At 40.4% G+C, this 26899-nt stretch overlaps 1 protein-coding gene across 23 annotated transcripts in view; it reads left to right on the forward strand.

Annotated features, from left to right (window-relative positions):
• The window catches only part of NRPC2 (nuclear RNA polymerase C2), a 129323-nt gene that overhangs the window by 10636 nt on the left and 91788 nt on the right, over positions 1 to 26899 (forward strand). For 7 of the 23 annotated variants that reach the window (XR_002281942.2, XR_016058109.1, XR_016058111.1 and 4 more), the window contains exons 5-11: positions 1840 to 1909; positions 2039 to 2123; positions 2233 to 2285; positions 8979 to 9043; positions 16901 to 17006; positions 17092 to 17202; positions 17957 to 18016. Coding sequence is in view for 17 of the 23 variants with exons in the window: in XM_020670899.2 (XP_020526558.1) it covers positions 1840 to 1909; positions 2039 to 2123; positions 2233 to 2285; positions 8979 to 9043; positions 16901 to 17006; positions 17092 to 17202; positions 17957 to 18016 (550 nt within the window). In the remaining 6 variants the exon portion in view is untranslated. The remainder of the gene's footprint in view (positions 1 to 1839; positions 1910 to 2038; positions 2124 to 2232; positions 2286 to 8978; positions 9044 to 16900; positions 17007 to 17091; positions 17203 to 17956; positions 18017 to 26899) is intronic. The other 16 variants (XR_016058113.1, XM_088870297.1, XM_088870289.1 and 13 more) reach the window with 8 other exon arrangements.

Genomic DNA, 26899 nt, shown 5'->3' on the forward strand with positions numbered 1-26899 from the left:
TCGTGTTTGCTATTATGTGATACATATCATCACCATCGTTATAGCCCCTTTCTCAATTAATTGGTATCGGCTGCACAAAACCTGATCTGCCATTCTACTTTATTAAAGACCATACACTCAGTGAGGCTATGAGTCCCTATATCTTTTCGTATTACTTCCAACCACATCTTTTGGGGCATACCCCTTGCCCTTTTCAATCCTTCTGTTTATACTAACGCGCACCTCCTAATAGGTGTTGTACTAGGTCGGCGCCATACATGGCCAGCCCACCTAAGTATACTCTCTCTCATCTTTTCGCATATTGGTGCCACACCTAAACTTTTTCAAATATATTCATTTTGAATTCTATCCTTCTTGTCTTACCACTCATCCATCTTAACATCCTCATCTCCAACACTCATTTTATGGGTATATTGTTTTTTGTTCACTTAACATTCCGTCCCATGGAGCATAGCTGGTCTCACAGCTGTCCTATAGAACTTGTCCTTCAGCTTTATTGGTATGTGGCAATCACATGAAATTCCAGTTGCACATCTCCATTTTGCTCACCCTGCTCTAATTTTGTGTGTGACATCTTCCTCAATCTCTCAATTTTCTTGGATTATCGACTCAAGATATTGAAAGTGTGGTCGTTTTTGTACTTCTTGATTGTCAGTCTTAACGACTTCCTCGTCTCTACTCCTATTATTACTAAACTTGCATTCCATATATTGTCTCTGTCAGGCTAATTTTAAAACCATTGGATTCTAGAACATCCTTCCAAAGTTCTAACTTTGTGTTGACGTAGTTTCGGGTCTCATTGATTAACACTATGTCATCTATGAACAACATGCACCACGATACCTCATCATGTAGGCTCCTAGTTAAGTCATTCATAACTAAGACAAAGAGGTACGGGCTCAATGCTGACCCTTAATATAGATCTATCGTCACGGAAAACTTACTCGTATCTCCACTAGTTCATAATCTAATTAGCGCTCCATCGTACTAGGTGATACACATGCATTTATTATTTTGTTTAATGAAATTATATGCATAAAAGTTAGAAGAAAATAGATGGTGGTTCAGTTCTTAGTGGTAGCATTAATGTGCTTTTATTTCATGAGTATCTTGCACCATGTATGGGTAGACTGAGCGTATTTATATGAGAATTTAACATGTGCATTCCGCACAGACAATTGGTTATGTGCCAATATAGTTTGTGATCAGAAGTGAATAATTGAGGGGCTTTAATGTGGCATTGTTGAAATCTGTTTCATTCACATGCAAGTAGGATCAGTGTTTCAAAAAGCGCTAGGCGACACCTAGGCGGTTAGGAGGGCCAGGCCGCCCAGGGCCTAGGCGGGCACCCAGAACTTGGGCGGCCGAGTTTGGTTTTTCTCTCTCTAAAATAGACTCTAATGGGTTTTAGGTTCATTTGAAACCTTAAACCCACAATTTTCACCTTTAGTATTAAAAAATATGACCTAAAATGACCCAAAAATGGCCTCAACGAGAGGTACTTTCGCCCCTGGGCGGGTGCAGGCCCTAGGCGGCTGCCTAGGCGGTTTTAGGCGGGCGCTCGAGGATACCCGCCTAATTTGATTGCCTAGGCCTAGGCGATGCGCCGAAGCCTTTTGGACCGTCTAGGCGGCCGCCCAAGTGCTGGGCGGTCCACTTTTTGAAACACTGAGTAGGATCCAAATGCTGCTACTATTGATCTATTTCCATGGAAATAGTTGGACGTAGTTCCTTTTTGTTACAACAATACATTTATTTCATGATTTCCTTATTTGTTGAGATTGTGAACAAAAGAAGAATGCGTGATTTATGTCAATGCATTTATGTCAATATATGTAGGTATTCAGCCCCAATAAAGGCTATTGTAGAGTACGCCAAAACCAAAGGAGGTGAAATTGTGCATTCCACGGTATGAAAAATAACATCTTTTTTGATGTTATTTATTATGGTTACATGGATGTTTTGACGTGCTGATTGATCTCTTTTATGATCATGTTTTACAAGAGAAATGGTTTTGACCTAATCTCTATATTTGTAGATAACTATTGGATACTTGCCAATAATGCTACGCAGTTGCCAGTGCGTTTTGAGTGGAAAAGATGAAGATGAACTTGCGGAACTAGGTTTGTAAGGCTTTTCATGTTTTTTTTTTTGATGCCCATACATTTTCATTTCCTTTACTTTGTGTTGTTATATTGTGTTCAGAATGCGTATTGTTATATGCTCTTACAGGTGAATGCCCCCTGGACCCTGGTGGTTATTTCATTGTTAAAGGATCAGAGAAGGTTATATTTAAACTCAATTATTTTATGGTCGTAGGGACTACTTTGTTTTGAGTGGCAGAAAGTACATGCTATGTCCTTGGAAGTTTTATTGCTTTTTTTGTTACTGCATTGGTCATTATTTTGTGGACGTCATTTGTGTCTTCCCTTTCTTGTTGCCTCATCTGCTAGCATGTATTGTGTGTCAATGTATATTGATAGTTGTCACGAAACACACTTGTGCCTTATCTACTTTTGCTACATTTGATGTTTGTGCATTGGCAAATGAGCTATGATGTTTGAATTGCTACTGTAAAAACTGCCTGATAATTTTCTAGTATTGTACGCAATGGAGAGAACTTTAATATTGATCTAATACTTCTTGGGATTTCTTTATCATGACGTAGGAACTCTTAAGATGCTTGATACATATTGGTAGAGCAGCTGGAAACTAAGATACTTGCATAGTATCAAATATCATTTGACACTTAAATGGGAATGCCAATCCCTACAACAACACCTAGTGCTCCTAGGAATTAGCATACTATATTTTATAACGTTATATATATAAATGTAAAACACAAAATGGATTAATTGTTAAAGATTACAGGGTTCTCTTGTTTCCTTATTGTTTATTGTTCGAGGGATATTTAGGCTCCTTTCCATGTCAGGGGTATTCTAGTCAAATTTTTTCTTTATATTCGTTAATAAGATCATTATCTGTTCAGTTCTAGTATTGTAGAGAGACTTTTTTTCTTTTCCAAGTTAACATGGTATCAATGAAACCTAGGGTTTCCTCTTTTTCTCAGTTTGTGTGCCAATAACTTGGAGTGGTTAATTGAATATCCACATCATAATTCTTATTTGTTAGGTCGAGTTCTCCTGCCGCGATTGAGAGTAAGTTTACCTTTCCTTCTTCCTAATTTGATTTCTGGGGTTAGAGTTTGGAGTTCCTCACACTTTTACCTCGGTCTTCAGATCTGTATCTCGTGCAAATAAAAATCATTCGCCTTTGTTAAATAATTGTTAATTCTTATATTCTTGCTTTATCTTGGGGTTTAGATCTAGGATTTCTTATTTTTACTCGATTTAAGGTTAATGACCCATTTTGTTACCTAACAATGTCAGTGGCCTGTGAATAAGGTTGTTTACCTAAATTTATTCATGTTAATATTGCATACTTTGGCCATATTTTGGGATTTAAAATCGGGGTTTCTGGAAATTTGGGGATCCTAAATTGATCTAAGGTTTCATTCTGGAAATTTACCCATTTCGCATTTACAATGAATAGCTCTCATTCTGTTATTGTTCATTTTGGCCATTTGGCCTATTTTGTTTTTGGGTCTAGGTTTTTCGTCATCATATTAAAATTCTGATGTTCAATATTTTTTGACTTGGGCTGAAATTTTCAAATTCAACCCTCAAAGGGTGTGCCCAAATTGCTCAATTGGGTTTACATACCTGCCGAGTGCATATTATTCTTGGCTGTGATGGCAGCCTCACCTCCCCCCGTTATCAAACTTGATGGCTCAAACTACACATCATGGTCATTTTTTATGACAAATTTCCTCTCTGGAAAAGTACGGGGCTAAGATGGGTCAGTCAAGAAACCCCTATTTGAACCCGAATGAGTGGTGTTTTACGAAGCCAAGATGTTGACTTGGATTGCAAACTTGGTGGATCCGCATTATAGTCCAACTCACCAAATATCACACAGCTTTTTGTTACTTGCGTTAACTCTGTGCAGTCTAACTCTACTCAGGCGTATCATATTGAAGGTGTGATTCGGGCAGCTAGAATGGGGGATTGTTCTGTCCAGGAGTTCTATTCACTCTTGTCCCTTGGATCTTTGATTCAGGGTCTTTCTATCATATGACCTCAGATTACTCTCTTTTGTTACATTGTTCCACACCCTCATCACCTGTAGATACTGTCGATTGATCCCCTTTGGCCATTGCCTGTGTTGGGTCTGTTGATTCTAGCTCCTATTCTTCTAGTTGATGTATTATTTTGAATGTCTTGCACGTCCCTCGTCGTCATGTTAATCTGCTCTCTATCAGTTAGCTTGCTAACATTGGTTATGATAGCACTTATTTTCATCCAGCTGTGTTGTGCAGGATCAATACTCAGGGCAAATAAATGGGGTGGGCCGTACGATTGTTCACCTCTATTATCTTGAGCATGTTTACATTCCCAACCATGGTATTGTGATTTCGCCGAGTAGCTCCAAACTTTATACAACTTGGGGCAGATAAATTTTTTTTTTTAAATAAAAAAATGTACAAAATAGGTAAATGTTGTATAATTTTTCTTACATGATTTGGATGTTTTTAACCATAATCCCTATTTTATATTTTCCTTTTTTTGGATTTTTGTAAAATCTCCCATCTATAAAATCAGCTTTTTTTAGATCCATTTTATATACTTTTTAAAGCTTTTCTGGACTTTTTAAGGATGCTTTTACGTTTATTGTACTTCTACAACCTTCATTTTATTTTTTGATATTTTTATTTTTAAACTTTTCTAGGGCTGTTTTGCCTCCTACATGACTTCGGTGAGTCCCTTCGGACCCCGAGTTTTTGTTCTCAATATACTATCTTCATCAGCAGATTGTCAGCTCTTAGTTTTCCTTGTTCTACATCTCCATTTTCTTTATGGCATTGTAGACTAGGTCATATATCTAATCTAGACGCCATTATATGTCTTTTATTTCGATTTACTACAATTTTAAAGTGATAAATAATGAAGTTCTATAAGGTTTTTAGTTTTCTAATCCTAATTAGTCTAGAAGTCGATATGGTCAAATATTACGGGGATAGAGTTCCTATATACCTCCCTAAATCATAAATGCTGATGTGTTGGATGGATGGCACAAATTTATTTTCTCTTACCTCACAGATTTCCAAGATTCTTATTAGTCAAGGTAAATCATTAGGCATACCTAAAGGTCTTGAGGTATATAAGGAGGTGAACTCCCTCTCATTACATACAATTGGAAACCTCTCTCCCCCAAATTCCCTCTCCTCCAACCCCAAATTCTCTCTCTCTCTCTCTCTCTCTCTCTCTCTCTCTCTCTCTCCCTCCCCCCTCCCCTCAAGGTGGCACGCCATCCTATAAGAAAATAAAAATGGGGGATTACACACCTGCCGCTAATTAGGATTTGAAGAGAGGGCAAGCTTAGCCCAAGAAAAGGGGGGTGCCTTGAGGCTTGCCCTAATTTTTTACTAAGGGGTTCTAACAAAACCCTAATAGTTTCTTATGCTCTCTGAAACCCTGGTTTTAAGAGGTATTTCCCAAGGAAGCATCTCGGCTCTAAAAATTCAGCAAAATCAATAGGATCGAAGTGCGTCATCAGTTAGAAAATCGGGTATGGGATATATTATGTCCTATGGGGGTGACCCTAGGTATAATCCAGTATGTTTTCGAGGCTATTTAGTTTTATTTTTCAGTCATATTTGCATGTTTGTTCTGAATTTCCAGGAGCATTGTTTGTACCTAATTTGTTAATGGAAGTTTGGTTTCTATTCTTAGATTGTGTTTTATTTATTTTGAAAGTAAAAGGAAATGTCCTAAGTTATATTTAGGGCTTTGACTTTCATGTACAGCAGTGTATTATGGCACTTGTAAGTGGAATTCATACTCAATAATAAAGAAAAGAAGAAACCATCCTTGCCATTATGGAAACTAAATGACCGGCCCCCACCCTGCAACTCATTCGCCAGGTTTGGGGCCGCTGCCCATGCCAGTGGCTATCTATTGCTGCGGCTGGAGCTTCTGGTGGAACTCAGCAGAACATGCTCTAGTTTTGTCTCACTTAGGGGAGTTTTCGATAAATGCAATACTCACAAGGATCTCGGATGGGCTCCCCTGGAAATTCACAGCAGTTTACAGTCCCAACACAGTTTCCCTTAGAGCTACGCTTTGGGAAGAACTGGATCTTGTGGCCAGCCTCCCCCACCTAGTGTGGTGCCTCGGGGGAGATTTCGATTACTAGATGGTCCCATTAGAGTAACTACAACTCTAATATTTCATAGGGAATGCTGGATTTTTTCCAACTTCATCTCTCGAAATGAACTCTTGGACCAGGGCAACCTCTTCACGTGGTCTGACCACTCCTCTCAGCCCACCCTATCCAAACTTAACAAGTTCCTAACCTCTCTGCTATGGGACGACGTTTTCCTAGTTTCCCATGCAATGGCTCCTCCCAAACCTACTTCTGATCACTACCGCATTCTGCTCCATACCCAATCAACTCACAGGGGGTCCAAACCCTTCCAGTTTGAGCTTGCTTGGTTGGAAGGGTCTTCTTTGTCCTCTCTCATCCTCCAGTGTTGGGACTTCTCCTCACCTTTAGAACCCAACTTAAACTAGACTACTTCTCAACCCTTAAAAAAGAAGAGATTTTCTGGTACTAGAGTTCTAGGGTCAAATGGCTACGCTATGGTGACCACAATACTGCCTATTTCCACGGAATAGCTAGCTGTCAGCATCGGTAGAACTCCATCTCCACTCTTAAGGTTGGAATTACATTATTGGATCAACCATCCGAGAAAGAAGCAACTATCCTCTCATGTTATCGCTTCCTCTATTCGGCTCCTACGTAGGACGGGGGACCTTCTATTCCATCGTCCTAATCTTTGGTCCAAGTGGATGGAGGGGCCCTTCTCAGAGCAGGAAATTCTGGACGCCATAGCGGACTTGGGCAAAGATAAAGCCTCAAGCTAGGATGGCTTTCCTTTAGCCCCCTTCAAGATCTTCTGGGCTACATTTAAGCCCAATTTCCTCAAGTTCTTTGATGAATTCTTCCATCGGGGCATCCTTCACAATGCGATGAATGCGACTTTCATCGCCTTGGTACTCAAAGTTGAAGGGGCTGAGGAACTCAAGGATTTCAGCCCATTAGTTTGGTCAACGCAACTTATAAAATTTTATCCAAAGTGCTGGCCACTGGGCTTTAAGAGATGCTACCCTTTGTGATTTCCTTAAATCAGAGTGCTGTCATAAAAGAAAGGCGGATCTTTGATGGGGTCCTTGTGGTTCACAAGATACACTCTAGACATCTTGCCAAAACACCTGGTCTTTTCTTTAAGATTGATTGGGAAAAACCTATGATCACGTCGACTAGTTAATCTTGGACGAGACAATGGCGAGGATGGGGTTTGGGGACTGCTGGAGAAAGTGGATGAGGGGCTGTTACGCCCATCCCTACTTCTTTGTGCTGATCAGTGGTACACCAAGAGCTTTCTTCCCCTCATCCAGGGGCCCAAGGCAAGGAGATCTTCTCTCCTCTTTCCTCTTTGCAACCTCAGCCGAGGTATTCAGCCAATCTATCTCTCGAATGTATCAGTTCGACCTTTTTGGGTTCAAAAGCAGTCTGAGTGGCGTTACTGTAACTCATTTACAATATGCCAATGATAATTTGGTGTCATTGGTGCAGTACCTCATGAAATCGAGTACTGGCGCCTCTTCCTTAAGTATTTCGATTACGCCAAATATCTTTACTAAAGCTGTTGGACAATATAGATTACAAAATATCACAAGCAAGCTGGGTATGATGCAATCTATGCACTAGCTTGATGGGGAGTGCTGGAAATAATTAATTATTTTTTTGCTTTGGGGTATTAATGTCTTTTCTTGTTGTATGGGGAAAATATCCAAGCAAGCTGGGTATGATTGAATCTATGCACTACCATGCTACAAATGATAGTATGGGGAAACAATTCCCATTCTTGCATTCTATCCTTTGTGCTGAAACCGAATTACTTTTTTAAGTGCAATGTTCCAATTAATCTTAAAATTCCTTATATGTTAATTTGGTTTGAGGCTGTTGATGCAGTTGCAGATCATGCGGAATAGTTAAGTGACATAATGTCTAGTTTTCTTTGCCTCTAGGGTACATTGTATGATACTAATTGAGGTCCTCCACCGATTTAGGCAACCCCGGGACACCTTGTACCAGTTTACAAAAAAATTCCAATTCTGTAAGTAGAGGGACAATGCAACATTCGGTAGTCCATCATTTTTTCTACTTTGCAGCACAATAATATGTCTAGGGTAAAAGGCATAGCTCAACTGGAATTGTAGTTGCAACCTTGAGGTTGTCAGCTAATATCTAGGATACCTCACTTCTTCCTCCAACTTCCAAACAATCCTCCCACCAAAAAAAAAAAGGAAAAAAAAAATGAAGGAAAAATTCATGAAGGTTTATAGATTTTTCCATTTTCCCACTTTATTTTGTGGATGTAGTTCATTGTAAGGAACATGTCATCAGTAGCGAACCAGTCAAAGAACTTGAATTTTAGACAAGCCTGACATTGCATTCCATGCATTTGGACCTCAAATGTCTTTAATGATAATTTTCTTCAATATGGCATTTTCATGAGTGATGATCAAATTATACTCTTGGAACATATATGTAAAGTTTTCTACATGTATATCGATTGTTACATTATGCACATAGACTGTTACAAAGATTTAATGAAATACTGCTATATGTAAAAAAAGTAGTAGTTGTCACATACATAAAAAAGTAGTAGTTGTCATATACATAAATTGTACTTTTCTCCCTTGTCAGGTTCAATGTCTTACCAATACTGTACAGTTAAAACTTCATTTTTTTGTTTACTTCTTTACAGTTTGGTCCAAATTTCTCTTAACTTCCACATTGTGCTTTTCTGTCCTTTGTGTTTCCTTAATGTCAAGCTCATGATTCTTCAGGTGATTTTGATTCAGGAACAACTTTCAAAAAATCGTATTATAATCGAAACAGATGGTAAGGGAAGGTATGGAAATTGGAATAAGCTTTAGCCAATTATCATTGCAAATGTTGTTTGTATGTGTTGAAAATGATGCTACATTACCATTGTTCCGCTTTTTATTTGGTTTCTAAAATGGGCCCTCTCCTGTATTTTACTATACTTCATCTCTGAATTGAATTATCATGCACGTTTTTGTCATTGTTAGTTTGGAATGATGATATAGGAGCACTTCTCTTGGTATGTCTATTTAAAGGGTCATGTTGCACCCAACTCTTTCTTGCATTTCCTACTTGTGGTTTTTTTGATGAGAGATAGTATTTACATTAAAAAAACACTGCATCTTGGGAAAAGAACATCAAATACGTAATCACTTTTTTGGACTTCCTTTGTGCAAAGAAATTTCCCTTTTCTACCCCGCAGGTCAGCCATGCAATATGTGAAATGGTTGCCTTATTACAATTAATTATGACTAAGTCTCATGCATCCTTGTATGCTCGAAGTGATCCTAAATGTACTAACCACAAGGGCTGGCAATGGACCTGATGGCCTAGTTGTCCCGGCCTAAAAAAAGTAGGCCGGGCTAGGGCCAATACTGGCCTGGTTTAGCCTGGCCCAGCCCTCTTTTTTTATTTTTTATTTTTTTATTTGTTTTTCATTTGCTTTTGGCCGTGCCCGCCCCTATGGGGAGAAGGGCCGGGCCAGGGCCAAAGTTGTCCAGGCCTGGGCCTGACCCGTTGACACCCTTACTAATCACCATAAGAAAAGGTTGAAACAATTTTAACTAACTCCAAGTGTGGGGCATTCATTGAGTCCAACTAGTAGAGCATTTCGATATATTCAATGCTGATCCTCTCGCCGAAGGTCCCAATAATACATAAACTAGTATTTTTGTTGTCATTGAATATCCTCAATTTGCATGGCCTTATATGTCCCAGCAAAAACTGGGTCGCGAAAATGAATTTAAAATTTCATGAATGTGGTATGTGGCAGATTTTTCACTTGACTGCCTAAATGATCTTTGTATATGCTCTCATACAGTGGCCTACCTCCTCTCTACAATGACAACTCTCATAATAGGTACCCAAATCTGTTTTCAGTAAACCTTCTTATCTTTAAAAACTTTGAAACATCCGCCCTTGTATGCTCCCATGCCATCTCACCTTGTCATCTAGATGTGTTTTCATATTGAGCACCTGTTAATCCATTACTCGGGCTTGATTTCAATTATTCTTTTGTGCTTGTTGATATATGAGAAATGTATATAGAGGCATTGCTCAGCATTGTTAGACGTTGACAAGTACTGGAGGTTTGTAGGCTGTGGAGTGCCCATTGAAAATAGTATCGTAGAGAATCTTTTCGACATTTGGCTCATAATAGATTATTTTCTATTCAATAGATCTATGTATGGCAATTTACTGGGAAGACTTATTGAACCTTTGCCGAGGGTTACCCGATTAGGACTTAGCGCACCCTAAACCCATTTACTGAACTGATGGTGAACTCTGATCCTTTGGCCTTGCTGAATCCTTTGAACTGAAAGCATCTCAGGCAATAATGCCTTTCTGTAGGGTTGCTTCTCGATTACAAGGGGGATTCTCTTTATGCACACGTACATATGCCTTTCTGTAGGGTTTTACCATAATGCAGCTGTCATATGTACATGCTCTCTGGAGGTTTGTTGAGTATTTGGCTGTTGCTTTCACATGCCCACAACCGCACGCAAAAATCTCAGTGGCTTTCTGTCTTAAAATCATCATCTCAGGGCATTTCTCTGACCTCAATAAGGGATGACCATCCAGAAAGCCCTCCACGATAGTATCTATTGCCTAGGGAAAGGGTTTTGGATATGACCTGGGCCATAGACTGCCCAACCCTAGGTCAATCAACCAACATACATTCCTATTGAAGTGTGCAATTCACCATATTTATTTATTTTTATAGTCTCTTATGTGCTTTAAAGGCCACAAACCCCCACAAAATCAATATGGTGTTGGTGTTCCCTAGTGGATGTAGTCCATTAGGAAGAACATCTGGGGAGATGTCTTCAACTCCTCAAGAAGGAGCGTGAACTCACTTGGCACACTTGTGGGCTCAACTTCCTCTTTAGCCACCAAAGCGTACATAACTCCACTCTCATTACTTTCTTCGTAAAGCATAGACAAGGTAAGAAAGCTATAGCCTTCATCTTGACCAAATTTCGGAGCAATTTCCTTCTTGCTAGGCAGGAATATCACTTCCACATTTCCCATTCAGAAAATGTAAGTGTCTTTGCAACCATCATGTATTATACACTTGTCAAATTGCCATTGTCGATCGAGATGTATGTGAGATATGTCCATAGGAACAATGTCACACCATACTTTATCTTTATATCTCTTTCTCATAGGAAAAGAAACAAGGCAATGGGAGAGACTTTTACCTCGTTGCCTTTCTTGTAACATGCAATGCGATACAACTGGGGATTCAGCTTGGTTTTCAGTTTGAGCTTGTCCACCACTTGTTATGAGGCTGTTCTCACAACTACCTCCATCAATTACAATGGTGCATACCCTGCACTCGCTTTGCATCAGGTCTTAAAATTGCTTGACTGAGGCCAATCTTCATCCAGCTAGCCTTGGGAGTGTTAGAACTTGGCTGATAACCCAGCTTTCGCGCACCTCGGGCTCAATCTCTTTATGTATTAGCTCAGGATCTTCATCATAGATGGGTCCAGAACTGTCCCCAATAATAGCCCACCATTCTCGTGAGAGTGACTCGTGGCTCAAATTACCTCTGGGGAAACTCACTTGAAAGGCGACCTGTTTGGCCACCCTTGAAGCAAGGTATAGGCTTATGGTGCGGTGTAGAGGCCTGCTCAAGAGGGGCTGAACAACCATGGACAGAAGTGGGGTTCTTAGTAAACTCCTTTGCTCCCTTGGTGTTTGAGCCACCACTTTTGGATGTTTTGCTCTTAAAAGAGCAATCAGTATTAGTGAATCGTCTAATTGACAAGCGTCATCGATCTTCCACCGAGAATGCATGTCCACCTCATCTCTAATGGCTTGTCGCAAGCTACCGAGATACCTAGAAACGGCCTGCTCCTCTGTTTCTTGTATGTCATTTCTTACCATGAGCTTGTAAAACAATTCAGTGTATTTTGCCACTCTCTTAGTCTCTTGCCAGATGCTATTGAATTGGGGGAAGCGAACCAGCGAGCAATCAATTGGCAGGAACTTCTTCTTCATCTTAGACCTCATCTTTTCCCAAGAGGCTACCATAGGCTTCCCTTTTCAAAGGTGAGGCTCCTGGATTTGATCTTACCATGCCAAGGCACAGCCATGTAATCTTTAGTGGCTACAAGCTTTCATGAAACCCCTTATGGGTTTTTTTATAGTCGATGAACTTCTAAACGGCGCTGGGCCAATCTTGAAAAATTTCGCGATGTAGCTGTCCATGGAACTCTAGTATGTCAACTTTGATAGAATCTCTATCAAATCTAAGGCTGTCCTTCCTCACCTCCTTACGCCAACGCCGTTTTGTGAAGGGGTTTACCTCAGAGTTGTCATTAGAGGAGTCTCATCTAGACTCAAGCGCATTTAAACACTCAAGTTGTGCAGTCAAATGAAGAACTTAGGTGATGCAACTGCATCAACTCGTTATTCCTTGCATTGTTCCCCAAAAAGTTGCTGAGTCCTCTACCTCTAGCCCCTCTTTGCGCCATGAAGAAGACTATTTCTAAGAAACAAGGGGCCTTCTAATTGGTACCAGTGAGCTTTGATACCAAATAAATACGGGAAAACGGTCCAACAAACTAGAGAGAGAGAACAAGCAAAATATGAGAAAAAGAATTCAGTCAGCTGGAAGTTTCTCTTGTATATAATAGCTCTAGATATTGTGATGCGGACATGACAATATATCCAAAGGAGAGAAACCGGCTATCGGCTGTTACGCCTTCATTATGTTGAATTCAATCAGCTGGAAGTTTAAAAATATAATATAATTGTGTGATTCAGTGCTTAAGTAGGACAGCCTCAACAACTAGTAGCAAACATATGGGGCTCAATCACTTCATAAAGAAATTGGGGTCTAAATTCTTGAGCCCATAATATTGCTTTGTGACAAATAGTGTGTGATTCTTCTTGAATGCAACTCTAACTCCCGAGTGATATGGTTCTTTATCCTTAGAGATGTCCAATCTAGATTCCATTAGATTGGAACACAAGGATCACCATATTTTGCATCCTGATTCCCCGTGATCCTCCAAAACGAATGCTACATCTTTCTTTGCTTATTTAGTAACCAATAGTAAAAAGAGAATTATTTCATCTATATGTAGTTTTGGGTTATATTTTCCTGCATATAGCTATTCAATGAAATAATTGCATCAGTGCAGCTTGGGTTTTGTACTTGAAGCTATGAAGGTCATAATTTATTTAGTGAGTTGATTTATCTACTATATTAATATGGTGAACTATGTTGAAGTGGAGTGAGGTTGAGAATTATACTCTCCCTCTACAACCCAAGAAGGATTCACTGGTCTGGATTCATTCTGCTGATGTATTATTCTCTATTAAAAGGGCATGGGATTTTATTAGGCATCAAGGCTCTTCACAATCTATTTTTCGTGCGCTTGGGTCCTCCAAATGCCACCCAAGGGTGAAATGGTTCTCATGGCTGGCCTTACATGATCGATTGCCCACTTCATTCTTATTACAGCAGCGAGGTATGCAACTGGACTGTTTATGTCCCTTTTGTAGTAACCATGATGATAGTCTTTTTCATCTATTATTACAATGTGCCTTTGCACTGGGTGTATGGAGATCACTCGCTTGGAGATGTGGAAAACGGTTTGTCCTCGGTACCTCTGTCCCTGATTTACTTAGGTAGTGGTTACTTTTCAGGTTTAAATCACATGGACTTTGTAATGTTTGGTCTTCTATCTTTTTTATTGCCATTTGGTTTCTATGGGCAGAACGCAAGTGAAGAGCCTTTGAGTCAAGACCCACCAGGAGAGAGCTTATTCTGAAAAGGATTACCCTACATGTTCAGGCACTAGCAGAAGTTAAGAAGTGGTCTTTTTATTTATCAGAAAAAGCCATCATTGGTAACCTTCAAATAACTTGGCAACAGTAGAGGGCTGAATCCTTTACTTTGGTAGCGTAGTCTTTCCTGAGACTCATAATTATAAACTCAATATTGATGGTGCTTCCTTGAGAAATCCAGTTCTAGCAGGTAGTGGTGGAGTTATCAGGAACAGTGAGGGTGGTTTTATTGCTGCTTTCGCAAAGCATTTTGGTTTTGCTTCTAATAACCGTGCAGAATTCTTGGCATTTGAGGAAGGAGTTCAATTGGAAATTCAAAGCAATTGCTTTCTAATTCAGATTGAAAGTGATTCTGCCTTGCTTGTAAATTTTATTCAGAATCGATGCAATGCTCCATGGAGGCTAAAGACCATTGGAGACTATTTTTTTGCACCAAACTGTCTTCTCATTGGTGGTCCAGTACACATGTTTTTCGTGAGGCTAACATGGTTGCTGATGCCCTAGCTAAGAGGGCAGTTGCTGGCCCTGGTGGTACTGACTGGCGCCATAGACCACCAGATTTCTTTCCTCTCTTTTATTGCATGATCTGGCTTAATTGCCCTACCATAGGGTTGTATCTTAATTGTTTTTATCTGCTATTTTATTAATGAAAAAAAGGGTAGGGGGCCTTCTCTCCCACTGACTTACCCTAAAAAAAGAAGGCTCTAAAAGGGCAAGTGGAAGACCTAGAAGCACTTGAATGGAAGTAGTAAGAAGAGATATAGTGCCTTATGGTTTGACTGAGTGTATGTCCCTTGATAGAGCGGAGTGGTAGAACATGATTCGTGTAGCCAGCTCCAAATAGTTGGGATAAAGCTTTGATGATGATGATTAATATAATGAATTATGGAGTAATTCAAAGTTAATTTATTTGACAGAATTACATATTGACGGTGGGAACTACCTGTAAAGCGAGGGAACCCTATTTAAACTTAGACAAGTATCTTGTTTTTGAATTAAATGGAGCTCGCTCCTTATCCCTTACTCCATACTATGTTGGATCATTTTTCCTATTGCACTCTCAAGTTAAGAAACTCAACAAGTTGTGCTTGTGTACTTTGTTTTCAAATCAGAGGATCTTGCTCCCCAATATTATCATAATTGATCCTATCTTATAAAGGAACTCGATCCCCAACACATGGACTGTTTTCCTTACGCTTGAGGCTGTATGGACATCGGTCCCAAACATAAGGATGTTTGGGGTAATTTCGATCCATCGATCCCACCCTGGATCTCGGAACCATTTGTAATCCCATCCACACCAACTATTCTCATTATGTACTGAATGACCTGGCTAATATTAAGGATGATGTGTGAAAAATTACCATAATGCCTTCCTAACACCATGGCTGTCCATTCCCAGGTGTAGAATAGAGCATGATACAAGGCATTCTAGTTGGATGCCACCCATAGATGGTTAGAATTTAATGTACATGGGATATATATTGTTTACATTTTTTGGATTGCTGCTTTAGTAGTGCGTCTCAATCAAATGAAGCCATAACGAATGCATTTTTACAAAGGTTCTCATGGGCATCATCTCACTATCAACCCAAGGTATTTCACTATCAACTTGAGGTGAAAGTTGACTGTATATGCAGGGAAGCTAATGAGATGGTGGATCTCTTGAAAAGGGAAGTGGTCTCCAAAATGCATATTGTAGTTACAAAGTTTAATGTAATGGTTCCAACTATTATGGAACTCAATTTTGTATAGGAATCTATACACTTACATCCTTTTTTTGAGTAATAAAATCTAGTTAACAATTAAAAAAAAAAAGAAAATAATTAATAATATAGTACTTACTAAGATGATGATTTTGGTAGAATTATTATCATGTAGTGTGTGTGTGTGTCTTTACCAATCCTTTTCCTTTTTTCGAGTCTTGAACTTTCTTGTATTGTTAGGATATTTGGATTCCCAATTGATCCCTTTTGAGTTACACATTCAATCTCCTAACCTTTGAATGTTAGAGGTATCACTAATACTTTTTCTAGAGTTAACTCTTTATATGTTCTCGTTTCCTAAATTGATATTTTTAATGTTTCTACAATATCATATCCTCTGGTTTGAACATGTTGGACGTGATATCCACGCCCATTTCTTTTCTGGACTTTGGGAAACGAAAAGTCATCTCTCCTCTTCCTCTACAACCTTATTTCTATCTTCAAAGGAGAGTAGTCAAGTTTGATGCTGATGCATTAGCCATAAAGGATGTATTGTGCGATTCTATTCCAATTCTTGCTGTCCTATAGGTTTTGAGATGCTGCCTTGGCATCTCAGGTGGCCACGCTTGTGTTCCTCTCATCATTATCATCATCATCATCATCCTCGCCTTTTCTCAATTAATTGAGGTCGGTTATATGAATCCTGGTTTGCCATTCTGCTCTATTATGAGCCATACCCTCAGTGAGGCTAAAAGTCCTCACATCTTTTCGGACTACTTCCAACCATGTCCTTTTGGGCCTACCATTTACCCCTCGCAATCCTTCCACTTGAACGCTTATTGCTCCTCTATGGCTTGGTTTTTAATAAATTAATAGACTTAGTGAAGACTAACTTGCAAATATATTTGCCAAGGCAATCTGATGAATTTCATAGGCTACAAGTGTGTGTGTGTGTGTGTTTGTGTGAAAGAGAGAGAGAGATGGTTTATATGGTGTGTGTCAAGTAATCTTTTGAATATGCATTTTTATGTTATAAATTATAGGAAAATGTTTTTGCTTTGTTCATTGTCAATTTAATGCAGGCACTATGAAGTTTTTGATTTGATAAAAGACACGACATGTTGATGTTTTGGTTGTTTTCTCTCTTGGTCCAGTGTTGTAGCTACAGTTACTTCTGTTACAAACGAGACAAAAAGTAAGACAAATATCGTCTTGAAAAAAGAGAAGATTTATTTAAAGCTCAATGTGTTTATCGAAGATGTACGTATATGCATGCCATGGAATTTTCTTAAGAGTCCTGCATGTTATTCATCATGATTTATTCAATCTTCATGTTCTCTTATAGGTTCCGATAATAGTGATCTTGAAGGCAATGGGGATGGAAAGTGACCAAGAGATTGTACAAATGCTTGGCAGGGATCCAAGATTCGGAAGCATTCTTTTACCGTCCTTGCAGGTACCTTGCAGATTTCAGTCTCTCAAAATTTTTAGTAAACATGTTCTTTGATAAAGAAATCCTGTTGAAAGAGATTCGTTTGGAATGGGAGCCTAATAGCTGAATTAGTAGCAAATGGATGTGAGATTCATTGACATCGATGAGTTTATTATGTCTTTGTAAGAAGTGGATCCTAATTGGATATGTTTTTTTCACATGGGAAACTGTCTCAACTTATTTCTCTCAAGGACTCTCATTGTAATCAAAACCTGTTTGACTCATGCATATGATATCCTGTCATGCACTTTTGACACTTAAAAATACAGCTCAAGAAGCATGTTTGGTGTGAGATTCTATAGAGGATATCTCAAGAAGCATATTTGGAGTGAGATTCTGTTGTTATGATCGCATGTTTTATGTCGAAGTGTGCCATTAAAACATCATCGCCTACCTCTAAGTTCTTACTTGGACTATTAGGTGCTTATGGTGATTTGTCATGTAATGATTACTTTGAGTTGTGTGCCCTTGTACTTAAATTATGTATGAACATTATCAAATGTTATAAGTTAGATTACAAGTGAAAATTTTTGTTACTGTTATATCTCCACCATAGTCGTTAGCTATTCTTGGGCCACTTCTCTTTTCCCTTGTGTTCTATATGTTAATTAGAATGTGAGATTTTCTTTAATTTGTACATTTATTGGAAAGCAGTTATAGACACTTATAGCAAATAAAACTGTCTTTGTTGGTGATTTTTATTTTTGCTTCAACTCAGGAGTGTGCATCTTTGGGAATATACATGGAGCATCAAGCCTTGGCTTTTCTTGAATTGAAGGTACCTATTTTCTGCTCTCTACTGTATTATGGTGCCTATCTTTGGTTGTGATGTAAATGAAGAACCATAGAAAACACATTATTGTGTGTACATCTTATAAATTCACGTTCTGGTTTCCAACGTTCGAACGCCTATGTGGTTGCCTTGGCACAACTTGGCAGAGGGCAGAAAAGGGCCTCAGCCAAGGGCAAAAAAGTACTCTCCCTCATAGTTGTTGGGATCGGGAGCGGGACTGATACTGGGATCGGGATCGGGAGCGAGGGATCGTGAAGTGCTAGATGATCCCTATGATTGGGAACGCCAGCTGTACAATGCACATGTTAGGGATCGAGATGCCAACCTTTTTGGGATGTTGATCTCGACTTTTTGGGATCTTGATCCCAACTTTTTGGGGATCTTGCTGCCAACCTTAAAGTGTATAATAATCTAGGATTATGTATACCCTTGAATGTAGGGATCTCATTGTTAATAGCAAACGAGCAATATTTGTGTTAATAGTTGGCTATAAATAAAAAAAATCATCGGTTTGGTTGTTGTTTTGGTCTTTAAGGTTGGGTTTGAGGTCCCTAACAGCGGGATTCAGAATCCCTATCAGTGGGGTTCGAGATCCCAAAATTTAAAAATCGAGATCCCCAAGGTTTTAAAAAACGCTAGGCGGCCTGCTTGGTGCCGAGCGCCCAACACCTAAGCGGGCACCTTGCGGTGCAAATTCTTAGTTTGTTTTATATATTTGTTATCCAAATGCACATATATGCATATATTTGTGTCAAAATTTGTAATTTATTCCAAAATTTGAACCATACAAAACATTTAAAAGTCGAATAGGTAAGGTCTCCAACTCTCAAATTCAGAAATTCTCCATATTGGCATATTCCATATTCCATATTCCATAATTCATATCCATAAAATAAACCATAATAACATCCAAGATTCCAAGTCTCCAACTCTCCAAGTCATCAACAAACTGACTTCCAAAACTATAGAAAAACCAGTAAACCACACAACGAAATAGTCCAAAAAGGCAAAAAAATTACAAACCACATAACTAAATAAAAATCGTTCAAACTGCAAATGTTTAAAGCCCAAACCAAGATGGTGCAATAAAGTATTAAAGTTACTTCAAAAGAAGAGAGAAGACAATCAAGACTTCAATAAGAATCAGAATCATCATCTTCATTGCCTTCATCTTCATTAGAATTGCGGCCGTCATCATGAGAATCATCACCCTTTCCAACATATTCCTCTTCTTCCATAGATTCTTCTGAATCTGCCTCCTCTTCCTCTATCTCCCTCCGTGACGTACCAGCAGAAAAAGTTGCTCGAGTGGCCCTTCTAGGATCAGAAGCTTGCCCTGAAGCGTCCTCGACCTTTTCCCATGTCAAACCCTCCCCAGGGAAGACCTCACTACCAGGGTCACTAACTAGCCAATTTGAAGCATTCTCCATGTCTTTCGAAGAGATAGGGTCCTTCTTTGACTGGTTTTTCTTCTCCTTGAGCCTTTGATTCTCTCTAACAAAACCAAGTCATTGAACTTCCTTTGCTCAAGCCTATTTCTTCTCTTTGTATGCACCTATAAGGAAAAATAATTCATAAGTAACTACTATAGGTCTATGATCTTCTTACCTTTTATGAATCTATATTACAAAATGAATATGAACTTGTAAACAAAAAAAACATATAAAATTTTATTCCTTTAAAATAGTGAAATAGTAAAATACTATCTTAAACGAACTCCAATTGCGCTCACAACCAAAAGAGGTAGTTGTCAAACTCAAGATCCGCATAGCCATCTTCTGGAGGTTTGGAACGCTACTCCCATGTTGTCTCCACCATTGGGCTGCAATAGGTGGGCAACCTTTATAATTAATTTAGGTATTTAACGTTATCAGAACTTGAAAGAAAATTATAAATTTATATTTTATAAAACAAAAGTACATAAGTCAAAAGAATATTACCTGGTTCGTCTTTGTTTCTTTGCGGTAATGCCATATATTTCCCAAATGATATCAAAGAACACTTTTACGAAATTAGCTCTTCAATTGATATCTTATCTTGGATATTTGGATCAGGAACTAATTTCTCAAGGCACTTATAAAACCATCCATAATTACCCCTTTTGACTCAATATTTGCATCTGCATAAAAGAATTTGTGGTTCAAGTAGTACCCCGTTGCATGCAATGGTCTATGGAGCTGCCTATCCCATTTATCATCTATCATCTCCCAAATTGGGGCATACTTCGTTGCATCATCGCCCAAGTTCTCTACAATCTCATTCTTAGCCCTTTCCATTGCATCATATATAAAGCCCATGGAGGGCTTATCAGCATCAACCAAGCGCAAGACCTTCACCAAAGGAAGAAATACTAATATCGCATGCTTCAACCCACACCAAAAATATTTCGAAAGAATAATATTTCGTGTCTTCTTTCCCTTGGCATCTCTAAACCACTTACACCTACTCCACTCCTCTGAAGCAAACATAGACCTTAATGCGATCCTCCTCTTATACATGCTTTGTAGACTAAGGTAGGTAGTGGTAAATCCAGTGACCCCAAGCCTCACTAGCTCTCTCTTTGTTGTAAACTTGCGCATCATGCTAAGGATAAGTATGTGACTGTATATGAAGATTGTAACCTTGTTAGCCTTAAAAATAATTCCTTCAATAGGAGGCAATTCACCAATTGCCTCAGGCATAAGATCTACGTAATGTGCAACGTAAGGAGTCCAAATTTTTCGAGCCTCTTTTGTCAAAGCAAATGACTTGCAGCTAGATTGGGAGTAGCATTATATGTGACCACTTGAATTACTTGTTCCTCCCCAACCTCCTTAATACCCTTATCAATGAAAGAAAATATATGCTCATCATGAACATCATTGAAAGTATCGATTGAGCGCAAAAAAACTGTACGCGTAGGACAATTTACTAATAAATTCATGTTACTCCTCCTATCACTCCACTTGTCTGTCATCAAAGAAACCCCAAATTTAGCCCATCCCTCCTTATGAGTCTTGAGATATTCATTAGTGTACTCGACTTCTTTCTTCAGTAGTGGCTCTCCAATCTCATAAGGAGTTGAAGCTTTCAAACCTGGCCCAAATTGCCCAATTGCTTCCAATATTGTATAGAAGCTATTCAAACTAATAGTGTTAAAAGAAATACCCGTATGGTAAAACCACCGAGCAATATACTGAATCACCCTGACTCTATCTTTTTTATTAACTTATTTTCAATTGTCACCTATTTTTCCCCGTTTCCCTTGCCTTTCTCAATTACTTTCTCAGGGCTAGGTGTAAAGAAACTATCTATAGGCCCTCTCGTACGAGCCTCCTTAGACCCAAAAGCCCTCTTGGTCTTAGAGCTCTGAGTACCAACCATGGCTACCCTTTCTTCCCCCTCTCATCATCCTCTTCTTCAGTTTCAGTATTATCATAAAAATATGAACCCCTGACTTTAATTCTGCTATATCTTTTTTTTTTGCAACTTTTTTACTTTTTTCAGCTTCAATGTACTCCAAAATTTCTTTCTTTACAAGATCTGGGACTTTCTCACATGGGGCGACATCACCTCTAATACCGGCGAGATGTTTCTTAAATTTATATATGCCGGCATTAGAAACATGTCCATAGAAATTGCACACAATTTTATTTCTGTCATTCTTATCCGGGTTAACACAATATTTCCATTCTGGATCTCCACCCCTAGTAGACCTTGCAGAAGACATCTCAAATTGAAACTAAATCTCAAATAAAGATTACAGACTGACATTTTCTACCGAATCTCTGATCTTCGATGTTGGCTATCTCAGTCGAGCTACGAATCAACTTAAAAGTCTTCTAATACCACCAATAGCACCCTAAAAATAATTTCAATCAGGAAAACAAACTTTTTCAATCCACAAGGAGTATTTTCGATGCTCAGCAATTGCTTTAGATTCTCATAAATAAGTTTAAGATTGAGGGTTTCTTGTTTTTTTTTTCAGTTTGGGGTTGAAAATAAACCCCTTAACTTATTTTATACAAACTTGGGGGTCAAAATGACCCCCTTTGCCCTTTTGGGTGAAGTTAAAAAAAAAAAAATCGTAAACTGTGCTCGGCGCCCGTCCAAAATTGGGCGCTGGGCACCCGCCTAGAACTGGGCGTTGGGCACCCTCCCAGGTATAGCCGCTCGTGTTGGGGCGCCCAGGTCCAGGCGTGCAGCAAATTTTTTTTGGGCGCCTAAGTGCCTGGCGGTCTGTTTTTTTAAACATTGGAGATCTCTGAAAGATCCATTCCGAAAACATTGGTGGAAGAGGCAATCTAGCTCCCCAACCCTCCTCAAAAAGTATGAGCCCGCTTAATAAACTTCTTATGGGGGCTTACGGGTTTTAGGATTATATCATTGATTTTTAATTGCTCTAATGGAAACTAATGGTTAATTGGGAATGGAGCAATTGGTAGTTAATTTATGGAATTGAGTGTAATTTTGTTGATTATTTCATAAAGATGGCTTCTTTTATTCTTCAATCGTGATTTTGAAATGATAATTGATGATAAAAAGGACTAGTCTCGATGGTATGTGGTACTAAATGTTCAAAGAACCCTCATAAATTAGGGCTAGTTGTAGGTTTTGGTGGGATGTGAGATTCGTTTTTGATTAATTATAAGAAAATTAAAAAATTTGGCTAAACTGCACAAAACATTATAAGAAATTTGACTATGGATCAGTGCAATATGTGGTTTCATATTACGCAACAAATAATGTGTGTGAAAAAGTAAAGAAATACTTTGTATGTTTTTTCATATTTAGTTCAAGTAATTGGGATATTATTGTTTGAAATAAATAGACTATAGTGTAAAACAAATATGTCCATGTTTGAAATAAATAGACTATAGCCAAGGTGCCCCCATAGGGGTCCTTTTGATCAATTTATTTTTTTATAAATTATTATTTTTAGATATTTTTATTAGGTGCACATACTTTTCAAGAGTAGATGATTTAAATTGCAAGGGATTTATATTTATAAAAAAGAACAAAATAAAATTCACAGCTGAAACACAACTGTGGCCATCCAATCAGCGATTGAATCTGGCGATTGGACGTATAGTATTGCATCAGCCCTTGGGCTTGTTGGGTTTTGTGGCCTTAAAGGCCTAACGCTGTTCCAAAAGGCGAGCCGCTCAATGCCTAGGCGGCCGCCCAAGGGCGGAAATACCCCTTTTTAGGGGCATTTTTTGTTTTTGTTTTTGTTTTTTTTTCTTTTTTTTTTTAAAAAGGAGAAAAGGGGTTTAAAGGTGGGTTTGTGGTTCATTTGAGGTTTGTTAAGTGAAAATATCTTCACCAGATTCTTTTAGGATTGGTGATCTGGGATAGAAATATGGTCATAACCCGAATCTTTTTGTAACTTGTATAAGGTGTAATTATTGTGGAAAGGATACTAATGGGGGTATTTACCGGTTCAAAAAACACTTTGCTGGTATTTATGGGGATGTTGCCATGTGTAAAAACCTTCCTGAGGCTATCAGGGAGGAAATTAAACAATATTTGAGTTCAATGAAACACAAAGGCCAGGGGCACTAGGTAGAGCAGCCAAGTCTCCTAAGGCCTCAGCTGCACAGAGTAAGAGGGGGCTAGAAGAAGAGGTAGAAGAGGCATATTCAATAGAAGCAGAGGAGGATGAGCGTTATGTTGAAGAGGGAGATAATTCTAATGATGTTGTGCTTGAGTCCGATGTATATGATGAGGTTGCCCCACTCCTTTTGATGATGATGATGAACACTTATCTTTTGGTGCTGTCTTGAATTGTGTATTTTCTTTTTCTTATTTACTAGTTTCTATTGTCAACTCTTGTGTGTATGTTTCGATGGTTGTATCATTGTATGGAAATATGGATTATGGACCATCTATGATCTACTCTTGTTCTTATCTGCTCTTTTTTTCTTATTTTTCTTATGGTTTTAGGCCGCCCAAGCCCCCGGCTGCTTAAGCACACCCCCCCTCCCCCCCAGTTCTTCTGCATCCTTCGCCCAGATCACAACTGCTCCTCCCCCTCCTCTGATCCCTTCAGCACCTGCGGAGGATCCTAACACCACCCAACTACCTCCACCTCCACATTGGCCTCATCTACCACTCATCATCTCCAACCCCATTGAGCCAAGCTCAGCTCTTCTTTGGGTTTTTTTTTTTCATCCGAGGAGGGACAACTTCCAGTCTATTGAGCAATGGGGCAGCAATACTGGGGGGAGCTGCATCTCTGTTGTTGCCCCCTTTCCAATGGCTCTATTCTATTCAATTTTCCTTCTGAGGAGAGCGCCCGTCGAGCTTTTCAGTCATCCCCCTCTCTGGTTTTCAAGGGGGACCTCCTTTTCTTTGACTAATGGTCTTAGGAAGCAGGTTCCTTTAGGAAACAACGGATCTGGGTCACGGTCTCCAACTTCCCTTTTCACGCCTCGTCACCCACCACTTTCAAGTTGGTTGTTGAGGCTTGCGGATCCCTTGTTCAGATCTATTGGGAATCCCTAGAATTCCTCCCTTTGAGTTCAATCCGGACGCTCTTGGAGGTTCTGACCCTATCCTTATTCCTCTATCTCTCTGGTTTGAAGCGGAAGGGTCTTTCTTCCACTTATCAATCTTGTGGTCTTTGGCCTCTCCCCTTTGTTCCAGTTTCTTTCCCTCGTTGACTTCTTATAGCTTCCCCCATCCTTCTCGTCAGAATGGATCCCAGCCCACAGGATGCGCCACCAGAACAGGTGGCGCCACCATCATCCCGACCATTGCTCGTTTCTCGCCAAGGGAAGGATCTCTAGATTGGTCGGCACACAACCCCGAGCAACCGGTCGTATGCAGCCCTCACAACCGCCTCATGACTGACCCTCAAGTTGCCACGTGACTGATGCCAGGCACACCTCTACTTTGTGGACAACAGCCCCTGCTCTTTCCCACCCACACTATGCCTTGGGGCGTACCCCCTTTGCTGACACCTCGACACCTGTCTGCCACTTGTCCTCGTCGCCGCCTCCTGCCTCGCGTCAGCCTACCTCTGCTAACGCTTGACTCTTGGCCATACCCCGGGCCTTCTGCCACCTCTTGCTTCGCGTCGGCCCCTTTTATCACCTGTTCCCCGCCACTTACCTCCTTTTGTCAACCTTCTCTCTCGATCCAAATCAACAGGGCATCCCAATTCGCTCGGGGCAGGCCAAAGCCACCTGATAAGCGTGTCACCTCCTCCCTTTATCAGTGCCCCAGCCGGATCCTTTGGCCTCGTAAGCCACCCTCATGATGACCCTCCATCTTCATCGGGTTACACCCCTCTCTCCTTCCTCATCTTCCGCCCTCTCCTTCCTTTCTCCCCCGCCCATCAACTGCCCCTATTCATTCCCCCCCATCGTTGGTTGTTGCACACCTTTCAGTCGCTGCTGTCTGCAAACCCTGTTGGGGACACAAGGCTGACTTCGACACTCAAGATCCCAACCCAACTCCTTACATCTCCCTTGACCTTCTATCTCCTCTCTCTCTTGCTGCCTAGAACCACCCAACCCTCACTCAATCCCCATCCATCTCCGTCTTTACCCAGCCACCCTGATAAGCGTGTCACCTCCTCCCGTTATCAGCCGCCTTCATTTAATGCCCCAGCCGGATCCTCTGGCCTCGTAAGCCACCCTCATGATGACCCTCCATCTTCATCGGGTTACACCCCTCTCTCCTTCCTCATCTTCTGCCCTCTCCTTCCTTTTCTCCCCCTCCCATCAACTGCCCCTATTCATTCCCCCCCATCGTTGGTTGTTGCACACCTTTCAGTTGCAGCCACCCGCAAACCCTGTTGGGGACACATGACTGACTTCGACAGTCAAGATCCCAACCCAGCCCCTTACATCTCCCTTGACCTTTTGTCTCCTCTCTCTCTTGCTGCTTAGAACCACCCAACCCTCACTCAATCCCCATCCATCTTCGTCTTTACCCCCTCCTTTGCAACCTTCTCTCCCCTCTCGTCCTTCTTTCGATGAAGCCCCTCTCTCTTCTCATATCAACTCTAAGCCTCGCCCCTACGTCTTCACCATCCCCTCAGCCCTTTCTAGACGGCCGAAACTCCACTCTGCCATTGGTTACCCTTTGGCCCCTCCCCTATCTTCCATCCCTCCTCTACTTGAAACCCCTTCTCCAGCTAATACTTCAAACCCTTGCGAAGCAACTTGATACCCCTCGTCAGATGGATTGGCCTTCTCTCCCTGCTGGGCTCATAGTAATGGAGTCCGTTGATCCTACCCCACCTAACCCTGCATTGCCTCTCTCTTGACACCCTATCTTCCTTACCCCCCTAATATTGTCCCTCTGTTCCAAGTAGCGTCCACTCCGGCCCAGGTCAAACCCCTCGTTGTGGACCCTCTCGCCTCTCTTCTTGCTCCAACCGCCGTAGCAACCCTCCCGCCTATTCCCTACCTTAACCTTGTTGCTCCCCTCTACCACCCCTCTCCTTTTCTCCCAGCTTCCATTCCTCTACCCCCATCTAACTCAACCTAGCTGGCTTCTACCCACACAAGATCTTCCAAACCACCCGCTTGAACCCATACTTTTTCAACCCTCCACGTCTAGGCCCCATCCCAACCCCCACCATCACTCGCCCACTTATAACCTATGTGCCTCACTCCTCCCTCCCTATGGGACCCTAAACCGTCACCTCGCCCGCAGCTTATGAACTTGAGGGGCTCCAAGTCACCCTCATCTTAATCCCCAAACCTCTCCACCTTTAGCTTCGTTGGTGAATTCAAAGTATGTAGACGAGATTATAGTTACCTGAATCACTTATGAGGGTAGCAATTCCGTTTCAGAATCTCGATTTGGCATTTCTCCTGGTGAAAGTCGATTCTAAAAGAAAAGAATCACGTTTCCATTTTTTGCAGAACACGA

This window comes from Amborella trichopoda, chromosome 6 (genome assembly GCF_054954075.1).
Source record: "Amborella trichopoda isolate Santa Cruz 75 chromosome 6, AtrichopodaSantaCruz75HAP2 v2.0, whole genome shotgun sequence".
Classification (NCBI taxonomy): Eukaryota; Viridiplantae; Streptophyta; class Magnoliopsida; order Amborellales; family Amborellaceae; genus Amborella; species Amborella trichopoda.